Source organism: Amblyomma maculatum, chromosome 4 (genome assembly GCF_055883805.1).
Source record: "Amblyomma maculatum isolate TAMU_Amacu chromosome 4, ASM5588380v1, whole genome shotgun sequence".
NCBI classification, from domain to species: Eukaryota; Metazoa; Arthropoda; class Arachnida; order Ixodida; family Ixodidae; genus Amblyomma; species Amblyomma maculatum.
This window is the reverse complement of record NC_139347.1, coordinates 206,176,421-206,190,503: the sequence shown is the minus strand read 5'-3', so window position 1 is coordinate 206,190,503 and position 14,083 is coordinate 206,176,421. Positions and strand designations below refer to the sequence as shown.

At 42.5% G+C, this 14,083-nt stretch overlaps 1 protein-coding gene across 1 annotated transcript in view; it reads right to left on the bottom strand.

Annotated features, from left to right (window-relative positions):
- Mulk (acylglycerol kinase-like protein Mulk) overlaps positions 1-14,083 on the bottom strand; it is a 28,872-nt gene extending 14,789 nt beyond the window's left edge. The window contains exons 1-11 of the mRNA XM_084602969.1: positions 13,797-14,083; positions 13,669-13,708; positions 13,513-13,592; positions 11,711-11,786; positions 11,519-11,611; positions 11,375-11,407; positions 10,029-10,129; positions 9,879-9,948; positions 9,702-9,808; positions 9,117-9,174; positions 5,265-5,415 (exon numbers count right to left, since the gene is read on the bottom strand). Of these exons, the coding sequence (XP_084459095.1) occupies positions 5,265-5,415; positions 9,117-9,174; positions 9,702-9,808; positions 9,879-9,948; positions 10,029-10,129; positions 11,375-11,407; positions 11,519-11,611; positions 11,711-11,786; positions 13,513-13,592; positions 13,669-13,708; positions 13,797-13,906 (919 nt within the window). The 5' untranslated portion in view covers positions 13,907-14,083. The remainder of the gene's footprint in view (positions 1-5,264; positions 5,416-9,116; positions 9,175-9,701; positions 9,809-9,878; positions 9,949-10,028; positions 10,130-11,374; positions 11,408-11,518; positions 11,612-11,710; positions 11,787-13,512; positions 13,593-13,668; positions 13,709-13,796) is intronic.

Genomic DNA, 14,083 nt, shown 5'->3' with positions numbered 1-14,083 from the left:
TGAACTATGCAAATGTGAGCACAAGCACTGCACGAGCACCAGACGCATCCTCATCATCTGCGGTGACTTCATTTAAAATCAACACTAAGAAATCACAGTGGTTAATAGTGCTCATGCATGAACTGTTTGGGTTCACAATTGTTAATAACCCATTTCAAGCCAATGCATAGATTACATCTTTGTACGAAGCATTGACTTAACGAGCGCTGTGTCTTAGTTCAGTTACCACATGCCGTTACTCGCTGTCCTGCGTGACAGCACAAAGCACGTGGGTGATTAAATGTATACAGTCAAACCCACTATATATAGTCAAACAGTACTATATCGGATATAACAATGGTCAGCCGCTGCACCGTCAGGTTTCCTATGTGTTCAATGGTGAAATAAACAGCTTATTGCAATGGTGTTATATCATATTATCAGTTACAACAATCAAATATGGTTACTGGAAGGCAACAAAAAAGCGGAAACACAGCGTCCACGAAGTGCATATGTATGTGGAGACGCCAACAATGCCGATGCAGTGACAATACAAATAAGAAAAGAAATTGGGACATTGCACGTCCAGCCAATGCGTTGGTAGGGTGCGCCAGGGAAGCTTGGATGCCATGGAGACTTGGGGGAGGACGGAGCACTTCCTCATGCGGAGGAAGAGGGAAGGCAGGCACTGCTAGGCACAGTTGCTTTGAGGGAGAGCTTTGAGCGCTCGACTCTCATCTTCTCTGCCTCTGCACAGTGGAGCAGTCCATTCTGAGGGTGTGCTGACCGTGATGCGCTGCACTATCCTCCCCGATTTGCTTTGTCCAGGCTTCCGCTTTGCGGTTGCACATGTTTTATGGCAGGCGTGCAGCAGGGTTTGAACATGTGTCTTTTTAGCGTGGTTCTCCCAGTGTGCCATCATCGTTGCCATGATCTTGCTAGCCCTAGAATCCCACGAACAGATGGAAGATCCTCCTTCAGGAAGCGTGACACAACCGGCGCAGAAAAGGAAGCGAACGGCAATACAGCTAGAAGTGAAGTGAAACATTGCACATGAACACAAGGATGGCACAAAAGTGTGCAACTTTGTGCGCAAGTACGACCTGACGCAACGAACAGTACCGACAATCATCCGCAGCACGCTCAAGATTGAACGAAAGTGATGTCAGTGCTGCCCATACAATGTACAATGGCCAGAAAAGGGTTTGACAGGCACTCTACCAGTGGTTCTTGAATGCCCGTGCAGCGAACCTGCCGATTAGTGGCCCAATTTTAGCGGAGAAGGCGAAGCACTTTGCATACCTCCTATGCAATACTGATTTCCAGCCTGGTGGTGATTGGATTTAACAGTTCAAGGAGAGACATGGAATCGGCTACAAGGTAGTCATAGGCGAAGTAGGATTGCTCTATGTCAACGCTAGGCAGAAGTGGCTTCAGGAAACACTGCCCTGCATCCGAGAAACATACGCGGACCGGGACTTGTACAACAGGAACGAGACTGGGCTGTTTTTCCAGATGCTACTGAGATGCACGCTGTCAAAGGAGATCCCTGTAAGGGCGGCAAGCAAAGCAAATTGTGCGTGACCATTTTCTTGTGTGCCAACATGGATGGCAGCAACAAGTGCCCTGCCTTCGTCACAGGGAAATCCAAGAATCCTCGCTGTTCATGGTGCAGCGATGATTTCGGTTCGCTACCGTTATAGCGGAAAAGCATGAATGATGCAAACTTTTGCGCGAGTGGCTGGTCAAGTTTGATTAGCGGATGCAACGCAAAGGCAGAAAGGTGGCATTGGTGCTCGACAATTGCACTGCGCACCAAACAACTCAGAAGCTCTCACATGTGGAAGTTTTTTTCCTCCCACCTAACGCCACTACAGGCTTGTGATCTATGGATGCAGGCATGATTGCTTGCTTCAAGACACTGTATCGCCAACGTGTTTTGAGCAGGCTCGCGCTGAACCTCGGCATTTCTTTCCAAGAATGCCGACCAATGCCAGACTTGAAGATCTCCCTCCTGATGGCAGTGCAATTCATTTTTGGAGCATGGGCAGAAGTCAGCCCCTCCAAACATCATCAACTGCTTCATAAAGGCGGGCTTCGCTGGAGGTGCCAGCGACACGGAAGGTTGCGAAGTTCCTGCTGAGAAAGCGATGACCAAACTTTGGTCCACAGTATGTGGTAACGACGGCGACGCGTCGGGACTTGAGAAATTTTTACATGCCGGCATACAATCGCGACGTATAAAGAGCTGACGGACGAGGCTTTTGTCGCAGCAGTCGCTGGCACGGAGGACGGTGACAGTACCTACGACGACGATGAACAGGAACCTTTGCAGGTTGTGTCTCACCAGGAGACTGAGAATGATCGACTTCCTGTGAGACTTTGTTTTTGCTAAGAACCTTCCACTGAACTATGCATGCCTTGCTGAAAGATGTAGTGCCAGATTGCCATGAAACAGACAATGCTTACGTTTTACGGGTTGCTTCTCCCTACGAAACAAACAGTGTAAGCTATCTCGTCCTCATTAAATGTGTAGCTAATAATGTTTTCTTTGTTTTTCTGGCTTAACCCGGTTATAAGAATTATTGGTTATAACAATGATATTTCCATGGCACTTCAATATTGTTATAAGTGGGTTTGACAGTGTTTCCTCAAATCAATCTTTTTGTTTATGGCAACGGCTAGAACATGCGTGTCTTCCTGTAGAGGAATAATTTAGATGCACCACAAATTAAAACACAAATTTTTTTGCATCTGCTTGTGAATGAATCTGTTGCAGATGAGTCATGGCACAAAATTTCCTATAAACGTGCTTGCGTTAAGTCTGCTCGGTTACAAACCCATTTGTTGCAGCTTATTCAGCTAGAGTTGCTCACAGTGCAAGTCCCTGATTAGGGTCGACTGAGAACATGCAGCAGTGTAGCCGGTTACGAGTGCACAAAGTTCAAATTCAGATTGAACTTAATCGAGAGTGACTGTGGTGTATGGCCAAAGAACGTTCCTTATTCAGATTTTCTATGCAAACAGAGCCTCTCCTTACCTGCCAGTGCTTGGAACATGCCCCACCTATCAAATCCACACTGCAAGTGCTTTGTGGTACCACTGAAAGTTACCTCAGAGGCAGCAGACTCAAATCAATACTATATTATGGTTGATTTCTTTCAATTCAACCAGGAAGGGGAGTCATTTGAATGCAGTGAGGAGAAAAAAAAAAAAGGTACTTGAAATCTGTGGTCAGATGCCCGCACTCAAATGTGGGCACTATAAGAACAATCTTGCAACGCTGACGAGCATAGCAATGCCTGGCAGCCTGTTCTTCTCAAGAACAGAGGTGTGCGGCTAATGAAAAGTGCACTTTAAGGCTATGTGCAGTCATGGTCCCCAGGCACACCTTCGATAAGACGGCATGTGTCTACTGAGGTTTCTTGCAAGCACTGCAGCAACTCCACTAAAAGAAAGTGGGCTGTTGGCCCATACAGCACAATAACGTCTATACTCTGTTTCATACATCATGTGCAATGCAGCAAAAGCTATGAAAGTAGTTCGCGAGAAAATCAGAGGAAGCGTATTACTCTGCGGTCGTTTCGTAGCCGAGTGGTCTAACGCGTCACTCTCGGACAACTGGGAACTTCTGGACATAGGTTCGAATCCACCGTGAGACTTGCATTTTTTTTTAGCATTTTGTATTTAACATGACAGAAAACTTCAGGTACGCGAGTTAGAATCTAACTCGCGATATTTTGAAGTAACATTTCGTGCTTAATTGGCATCAATTTAAATCTTTTTTTTTCTTTTTCAGTGCAGCTTCTGTACCAGGCTGACACGATGGCGCAAAATGATCTTTTCTTCCCGATTCCCGCTATCTGTCATTTTTGTTTTTGCTCTAACCTAGGGAATTTTTCACCCCTGCACCTCTCTCATGATACCGGGCTTGTCATGAACGACTCCGTCCGTCCAGCAGAGCAAAGACATGCAGTCCCGGACTGGCAGGCACTCTGATGTTGAATGGCGTGATGCACTTCTTGTTTTTTTAGATTCCTTTTCCTCGCACTATACTGATGTCAAATTTTTAACGAGTTAATTTTCTTCGACTTTCCTAAAAATGCATGTCCTGCGTCTTATCATAAAAGACAGCTTAATCGCCTGCAGGTACCGCCGACGTCAGTCAGCGATCGCCGCGCTCAATCAAAGCAAGATTTCGTTTTCTTTTCTCGAATGCAAAGCCAACTCCACAAGATGATTTCCTCAAAGTTCGGCAGGCCTTCGTTTTCCTTTAGAACACTGTCCTGCACGATTTCTCTCTCTCCATACTTAACATGCTCATTTAGGCAAATGACATGCACTGTGAGGGTCATGCTTTATCGTTCATGAACTTCTTCAGAGACTTCAATTGTCCGCACAGAAGCTCCGCCTCGCATTTTGCGACGGTAAGCTGAGACACTCCTGTACCCTCGCTAAAACTCAGAATATCCCGGGCGGATTTCTACGGGAATGGGCTTCATTCCAAGGATACAGATTTGTGATAACTTGCTTTGCGTGCCTGGGCATCTTCAAAATATGAATCTTTGAAAAACTTCGCTCAGGAGAGGTGGTCGCTGTTGTAAGAGATGCGCAGGCAGCACAGCGCGGAGAGCACAGCTGGCAAGGTTGGCAGGATTGAAGTGCAGAAAACGCACCACAAACAAAAACGACAAACATAGAAATTCACCGATTCCAATCCTTTCCCTCTAAAAAGGATGCTCTTTATTAAGTTGATGGCAAATATAATATGTATTAAACTTGCGGTCAAAGCAATTTTCATTTCCTCTCATCAAGAATATGCACTATTTTTTACCGCGGATGTGGGGAGTGTAAAAAAGAGCTCTAGCTTTGACAGTGTTGCACATGATGTATGAAACGGAGTATACGGTAAACTTCTCGTTAGAGTACAGTAAGTGTGGTGACTAATGATTACTACTGAAACAAGGTAGTAAATGAAGAACTCTGTTTCTTGCCCTTCATGATGAAGAGTTCCTCGAACTTCCCAAAGAAGGATCATTTCAAGTACTCTTGTATGAACCTGCTGGGATTTTAAATAGGATTGCATACTTATCTTAGCCGTGAGGTAATTGCACAATAGCACTCAACTGTATTCACTACTTCCCGTTTTGCTTTGAAGCTAATATCACCAACTGCTGAAATGCAAACTGCATATAAAGGTGATGTATAAAGTCTTGCTGGAATATATAATATATGCCAAGCTGCACCTTACTACCATGCATATTTTGTGCCTCAAACGCACACACCTTGTGGAGCAGCCCTGTGGATTAGTGAAGACCACCAGTGACGACGGGGAGGCGGCTGAACATCTCCCAAAGCATTTTGGTTGAAACAACGTGAGCAGCCACTGCATGGCTCACAGTATGAAAGCCTAGCCACCGTAGTTCCTGGAAGTCCCTGTATAAAGGAAGTAAAAAGCATACAAAAGAAAAATTTTCTGCCATGTTACAATTCTGCAAGTTTACTAATTTTGAACAAGCTGCGCACACACCCTTTTTCACAAGCTTTTTTGCTGCATTAACCCTTTCAAAGCTTGTCCAGAAAGTGCTGACCTTCCTTATATCAAAAAAGACTGACAAACTATGGTTATGTTGCAACAACCACCTTCAAAGTAGTACTTTCATTGTGAGCTCAAGCATACATATGGTGGTGGCACGATAGCTATGGCATTTAAATTATGTACTAAGCATGAACCAGTCGGTTCAGTCCTAGAGACTGACGTCTCAAAGGAGGCTAAATGTAAAAGCGCAGCTTAAGCTTGAAATTATTCTGGGGACTTCCATTATGACATCCCGCATGGCCTCCAGTGTTGCTAAGTCAAATAGCAATCCTATTGACTTCCAATACCTCTTTAGTGCTACTGGGTTTCCAGTAGCAAAAATTTCCCTGCCTAGAACACAAAGAGAGAGAAGCAGAAGGACTGAAAAGCAGGAAGGTTAAAAAGGCACTGCTCTCAGAATAGTCCTCAAGAAAACAAGGCACTGCAGTGCAGTGACAAAATGTTATTTACACTCTGAAAGCAAAATACACCCATTTCATGGATGCTGTATCACTACAGCAAATATGTGTCATGTTGCGGGTTAATTTTTCATGGCTTTAGATAACTATTATCGTCCTCATGACAGCTGTCAGAAATGTACCGAGAGGTCACTTGTTGCTGTTACTGCCCCCGTTAAAAATATTATCAATTATTTTTCATTAAGGAATACTGCGAAATTAGAAATTGACAGAGGTAGACAACGATACCTTGAAAAAAAAAAATCATTGCTGCAATCTATGTATCACAAAAGCGTCCAACATCTATCCGAAAATTTATCACAGTGCATCATCTCAGGACACGTATAAGAAGTTATCAGAAAAAAGGCTTTACTTTGGTGGCTTTGGTAATGGTATGACCCTATCCCATGGGTATTGATCTGACAGCTTTGGAAGCCAATCAATAAAATCAATGTTTGTTCAAGTTCTTGAAGCACATACGCCATCCCAAGGGCGCTCATCAGCTCCCTACTTTCGTTTCCTTTAATACCATTCAAAGCCCTTGCTTTCGTATGGGGCTGCAAATGTTTGCAACAGCATTTTATGCAACTGCAAGTCTGAATAATGCCTGGAAGAAAAAGACAGTGGGAGATGTAGAGGGTCCTTCACTCTTGAGGTGGGCACGAGAGTAGGTGGTCCCTCTTTTGAAACACTCATTGCGCCGCACAATGAAGCAAAGTGATGCGAACACAGAGGAACCAGGAGGCCGTGCTTAGCATGGTCTGCACTTTTTTTCAATGTGTGGCTTGATCAGATGCACTGCCACCCCGAAGTGACCACCTATCCACTTTAGCATTCGTTCTAAGTGCGGACAACCTTGTATGTTGTTGAATGAGCAGGGGCATTTGATCGCTTTGCTGTTCAGAATGTGATACCAACACTGCACGCTTTAATGGAAACCGATAGTCAGAAATGCAAGTGACGGTTCATGCATCTGCAGTAGTGCACCCTTTAGCAGATGACCAAAGACCAGCTTTGGTTTCATAGTAAAAACTTCCGTGGCACAAGCAGAAAATAACAAAGGCATAAACAAGACATAACAAAATGAATACCACAAATGGCCAGATGTAGCTCTGGAGACATCCTGCAGAAAAGAGTGAAAGGCAAAACTTGGCTTTGCTATTATACAGCTATTTGCCCTGCATTATTTCATGTGTAAGTGGTATAAGGTTCAATGCTGTGATCTTATATTTAACATTGTAAAATACTTCTGTCGCACAGCATACAAGAACGTGATAGAAATTAAAATCGAAGGTATTCATTATTTTTGGGCTTCTAGAGAACTACTGTGAACAAGGTGTCACTGAAAACAACACATCAAGCCCTCATAAAGTGCAGTTTCTATGTGCGCATAGAATAATTACAGGAATGAAAAGCTTCATCTTGACTGCTCAAAGTTAAAGCATTCAGATGGTGATGCTAGCACCTCTTAACAGCATGCCTAAATAACCATTAAAGGAACACTCACTATTAGAGGCCTCCATTGGAGGTTATTTGAAACTGGTAGAATGCCTTACATAGAATTCTACCTCATAAAGATTTCCCCTGAGATACGACAGGGTGGAGAAATTCAAAGTGCAGTTTAGCTGAGCCCAGATTATGTCGAATGTGGATGTGTCAAATTAATGCCAATGTTAAATATTACCCATTTTCAACATTCCGAGCAAAAGTATTAAAGGAAAGTTGAACAGAATTGTACAGTGGATAGAACTACAGTTTTTATGCTGCTTGAACTGCACATCGTGTGGCATTCCTACTAATGATGCTTTTCTATGCTCTTCTATCACTTTTTGTGCGCAGTGACAGGTCAGCTGTGCAACAAGCTCAATGTGGGAAGTGCTTGAGGGCCGCCTTCCTTTTCTTGCACTCATTTTCCAAGCCAAAGGCATTGCAGAAACCAACCATACATTGATTTTGAAGAGAGATTATTCTATTCATAGAATTCTTGTAATACGATTAGAGATCTTAAGACAGGCAGTGGCTAGTTCCAAAGAACCACACTGAAGCAAAGCAGGTTGGGCCAAACATGATTTAGTGAGCAGTAAGCTGCCAGTGCACCAAAGGGAAGCACATAGCCGCAAGAAGTGCATCACTAGCACGAGTGTGTTGTATTCTTGCTTGGAGGTTACAGAGAGCTTATCAACTGCCATTTTTTTATATGTTGCATTATTCATACATAAAACTGCTTTATGACCATCTGCAAACTAAATATATCCGAGTTCAGCGCACCTTCTATCGTTCATATAAACTGGAATTCATTCCTGTATTTTTCCTTAATTTATGTGCACTGCTCTCACTGCTCTGGCAACAGCAACTGTACGAAGAAAAGACACTAACTTTCAACTTCACTCTCATAATTACTACAGAGACTTGAATATTTGGGGGCTGGAATTTAAAAAATTCCTATGCGAAATCTACTGCTCCATTCGAGCTGAAATAACGTTCACAAAGTAGCAAAATATCGTCTACGTTATCTGATAAGTGATTCAACATCGGTACTTGCCTAGATTTTCCGAAATCGAGAAAAAACTGCTTTCGGCGGCGTGCAAAATTTTCGCAGAAGAGAGTTGAAAAGCTATTTTGACATGATGCGTCATCTGTCGGGCAGCGAGGCAAGCGCGCCAACGGCCGGGATGGAGCTTGTCTCACTGCCCGATAGATGACGCATCATGTCAAAATAGCTTTTCAACTCTCGTCTGCGAAAATTTTGCACGCCGCCGAGAGCAGTTTTTTCTCGATTTTGAAAAATCTAGGCAAGTACCGATGTTGAATCACTTATCAGATAACGTAGACGATATTTTGCTACTTTGTGAACGTTATTTCAGCTCGAATGGAGCAGTAGATTTTGCATAGGAATTTATTAAATCCCAGCCCCCAAATATTCAAGTCCCTGTACATGCCATGCAGGATTATGTTAAGTTGGCTGTGATATTCATAGTCCACTCATTCAATACTATAACTTAAAAAGTTCAGGGGAAGCTAAGGCCCCCTTCCAACACCGATGCTGTAAAGCACATAAAGAAACAGGAAACAGAAGACAGTGCAAGTGTATAACAATGTACCTTGAGGGTTCCAAAAAATAGAGCAGCCCTTGCTTTCAGAGGTCCAAAGTACCAGTACCTAGAAAATAGCATACTAGTCACTGCCTCTAATAACCACTGGGGATGGGAAAAAAAAACAAAATGTGACCAAATCTCCCTGAACAAGAATACATGTGCTTAATTACACTTCACATAAAACAAATTAAGAAATCAACATTGAAACAAAATAAATACAAGAGCTTACTTCAAAACCCAGTGCTCATCTTGTGTTGTTCTCTAGGTAGATGAAAACTTTACTGATGAGCCTTACATGCTAGGGTTGACCTACTCATGATCCCGGGCGGTGAGGCGAGACCAGAGTGGTTATATTTTGTACCTCCACTGTCTCTCTAACATACCTAATGCTCCACTAACTAGGCCAAATCTAAACCCTCATTAGGCACTGAAAAGAATGTTGCATAAAGTATTTGACGTAGCAGACTTGCTTGCTTGAATGGTAAAAATTAGAACAAAAACAGCCCCATCCTATGCCACAGGGCTAGTCTTCTAAATAGATCATGTCAATATTTTGACGTAAGTAAAAGAGCAATACTTCGAACAACATACTTTGGTATTTTGGAAATCAGGCTGTGGTATACACCCTGTTCCAACTGTCCAAGGCAGTAAACAGTCTTCACTTCTTTCTCTCTGTCTTCCCCTTCATTGCATTGGAGCTGTTTATGAGTAAGCAGGCACACAGTCACTGAACTGGCTGCAAAGTTCCAGATGAAAAATGAGTCTCACCTCTGCTTTTATGACATCCATTTTTGAGAGCTGTTCCGTAACAATAGCCATGGCAGACAGTGCTATCCACCTATAAGCCAATTTTCTATCAACTCACGATATATGCATTACCAGCAAGCTGAAACATATTAGGCTTCTAAAGATTTTTACCTTGCTTCACTGATCCCTGGTTCCCAACACAAAAGCTTGGCCACTGAGTTGGTTTTCCCTGCTGGTAAGACGCCCATTGGAAATCGCTTGCATGCTGCTACCTGTCAAGAATCCAGCATTGATCAGTGAACAGACCTGGAACGCTTAATTACACTATACTCTACCAAGTTACTGAATGCTCCTTATGTATGTTTGAAGCTTTGTATAGCTCTGTATCAGCCTATCACCACTGATAGGATTTCTCACTTCACAGAATGAATCACAAAGGTGAGCAAGCTTGGAGCCTTCACAACAGTGTTCTGTGCATCAAAGGGGCATCAGACAAAGTGGAGTTGGGCTTTATGGGTGGATTACTATGTCCCAGTGACAAAGATACCACTTTCACAAGAGATCCCTTATCAGTTAGAAAAGGTTAATAAATAAAATACAGGGGTAACCATCACCAGCCATTTTCACAGGCAAAGTGCTGTGAGACAAGAGAGGTTTTAGTGCCCATATCCACAAGACTAGGCTATATTTCCATTGACTTTAAAAAGATGATGATCACAGAGTGCTGCCCAGTTTTGACGCTGCGGGTTTAAAATGAAAGGCAAGAAAATATTTAAATTCAATCTTCTCAGAATAAATGCATCTTTTTCTGATAGACGAACATCCAACATAGCCAGGAAGAGCAATATAATTGATTTTCACTCCAAAGAAAAATATAGGAAAACCCCGAAAACACCGAAAAAAAAAACAAGAAATAGTTGCTCTTAGTGTCCTTTTATAAAGCCATAGGTGGCAAAAACTTAGTGTGTCAATCTGTTGTGTACTCAGCCTTGGGAAGCTTACACTAAGAATGCCACATTTGGGCCTGAAGACACCCGACTGTTCCTTAACATCCTGGTCAGCCAAACAATGATCATACTTCGATAATTATTGAGAGGAAAACGAACAAACCACATAGAAGCAACGGAGGCTTCAAGTGCTGATCATATGCCAGTACAACACCTCTGACAGTCAATTAAACTGCCCACCGAAGCTTAGATCTGGACTTTTGTATATCACTCCATCCTAATCTTAGTCGAAGAGATCTCATGATTAATCTAAAATCAAAATGATTTACGCATTGTAAGCTTATTAGGACTATGTGTAAATAAATGACCAGTGTGCTTGAACATAAGAAAAATGCGATTAAAAAAAAAGAAATTCAGAATGAAGCTACATGATACATGAACTGCCACAAGGTATGCATTCACTCAGTCACTCACTCTCTCTCTCTCATATACACACACACATGCACACCTGAACCCATGCATTACGCACACGCACACACACACACGTGCGTGCAAAGAAAAAGTGCTTACAAAATCCTCCCGGGACATTAGACCAGTAACAGCCTGTAAGAAAAAAAAAGTGAAAGGAAGGCATATATCATTATAAGTATTTTCAAGTTTTCAAGAAAGTGACACTCTCATGCATTTGAACGCACAAGTAAAAAAAAAACAAACCTCATGCAGTGTGCCATCTCCTCCGGCTATGACTACGGCATCAGTGTTGTCCAGAACTTCCATCAAATTTTTGGCTTGACCTTCATGTTCAGTCTTAGTTGTTTAAATGAAAAAAAAAAAAAAAAAAAAGTGAAAATGGCTTGATCACAGCATAGCACACCATCACAAGAAACAAAACAAAGCTGTGTTTACCAGAAAACAGCTGACCCGGATCCCAGCAAGGTGAAAAAGTGGGGCGGCATATTTCTCATAAAGAACTTTTCCTTTTCTAAGGGAAAAGGAAGTGTATAAATGCATCAGAGAAAACTGTTAGCAGCAATCATAAAATAAAAAAGAAAGAAAAGCAGAACATAGGTTCATCAATTATACTCAGCTATGAAGTGCCCTGTGCAAACTCACAGGTGGCAAGTTTTTAGAATTCCCCTATTTCCTTACTGAACCGAGAAAGAAATGAGCTACAAGGGCAATGCAAATATTAAAAAGTTTTAAATACTGAATTGAAAATCTTCCTATTCAATTTGCATCAAACAGCACATGTTAAAAATTATTCAAAACAAGCTGAATATGTTCTCAACATTTAAAACATTAATTGGGAAGGGGTTCAAGTAAGGCCTGCAGTATCTTCTTTGATGTCTAAAAGAAGTATCCACACTAATGCTGCATGCCAGCTGGCTGAGGTGAGTACACAATGGATGAAGGGTTCAGCCCGGCGGCAGGCACTACAGTCCCCTCGAAAAAAAGGTGTTTATAGCTCACAAATACACTAAAGGCTGGATGATACAGATGGCACAGGAAAGTCCCATAACCTACGCCTTGGTGCTCGACATTGGAGGCGATGGCTCACATGTAGTTGTCACATGACTCATGTCCTGAGATGTGGCTCTAGCTTATCTCATTTAGTCATCAATGGCAAAACGTAGTTTTCCTATACATATAACTTGAGAGTCACAAGATTTAATACACTGACTCCATGTTGCTACCCCTAGTGATGGTTACTGTTGCATCCACTAAAACTATTGCTATAACTCGTTATTCTATAGCACCATAAAGCAGCACTGCTGCCAGCGCCTTAAGATTTCACATAAATTCTTGTTTTGTACAATGTTCATACATGCAGCAAATATTAGTACAAATATTTGATTCATAATCAATTTACCTGGGAAAAATGACCATTTGCACATTCCCATGATGTATATAAAGAATTGAGCATCATGGAAAGCTTTCTGTGATACTGAATAAGCTGTGGCTATCGTAATAATGGCAGTGAAGTAAAACTTGTTGCTGGGCTAGTTAGAGCATAGTCGATCAAATCCGGTTAGAGCAAAACAGGAAGGACACAGTCTTCCTGTCTTCATTTCTTGTGTCCGTTAATAAGGAAATGATGGCATTTGTTTCCACTAATTAAAGAAAAACAGAACTACACATCAGCTGTCCATACAATAGCTCATGCTACCATTCCAGGAGCTTTAACATGGTATGATGTGGTTCAATGCCTCAAAGCAACTAAGACTATGAGAGACACCATAGTGGAGGGCTCTTGAATAATTTTTGACCACCTGGGGATGTTTAGGCTTTGAAATGCAACTCCTAAGTACACACTCATGTACACAAAATATTCCCTGCACGTCCATATACTGCAAAAAAAGCAATGCCACTGAGCATGTGTACACAGCTAGGGCCGCCAAAATTGCCTCACCGCCTACTGCGGATTTTCACTTGGTGGGATCCCCTCGTGATACACACCCTCAGAGGTTCCCGCAAGAGGGTGTCTTTCCTCAGGTAACGAAATGAGATTTCCAAAAGCCATGCATATTGAATCTAGTGAAATCTACGGCGACAGCAACGGTTGTGTCATGGATTCATAAAAGCATGCAGTTTACAGCATTAGTAAAGCAGGTACTGACGCTGTAATATTAACAGGAATCAATCGTACAATCCCTGAACACAAATATTGTTTGAATGCGTAGCCAATTTCGGGAAACAAGTCAACTTGCCCATCTTTGGACGTCGGATTTAAAATCACAGTGACGTGTCTGGGCTTGGCCCCCGAAGGAAGCGGCTCGTCACCGTAAGTCTGAAAATAAAATTGCACCCATTGGAGTAAAATAACGCAAACAGAAGGATAATGAGCAAGAAGAGATCGTACCTACCTTTGCGCGCTCGCAAAAGGCTCTCATCATAAGGTGGGTCCTGCAGCATAATAAGAAAAACAAACAATATAAGCCCAACGGAAAGCGACATGTGATGAGCTCCGAGACCACTACACAACATAGCTTACTTGCGCCTTTCGTTGAGGTACCATCCTCCGTAAGTCAACAAACAAGCGGCAAAGGTCGACTTTTTCCAGTGATTTCGCAAAGTCTTGACGATCCTCACAATACGACTCATTATGCGGCCGTAAAAAATCTGGGAGAGTAAGCCCACTGGCCACACATACCTCGGCGCTAATAAGGTTCAGTCAATAATTCTCCAAACAGCCCCGAAAGGAAAACTAAACTTCCAGGCTGCATATGTCGCATGTGGCCAAACTAGAGGCAGCCATTTTTGCAAGCAGACGCAAACTGA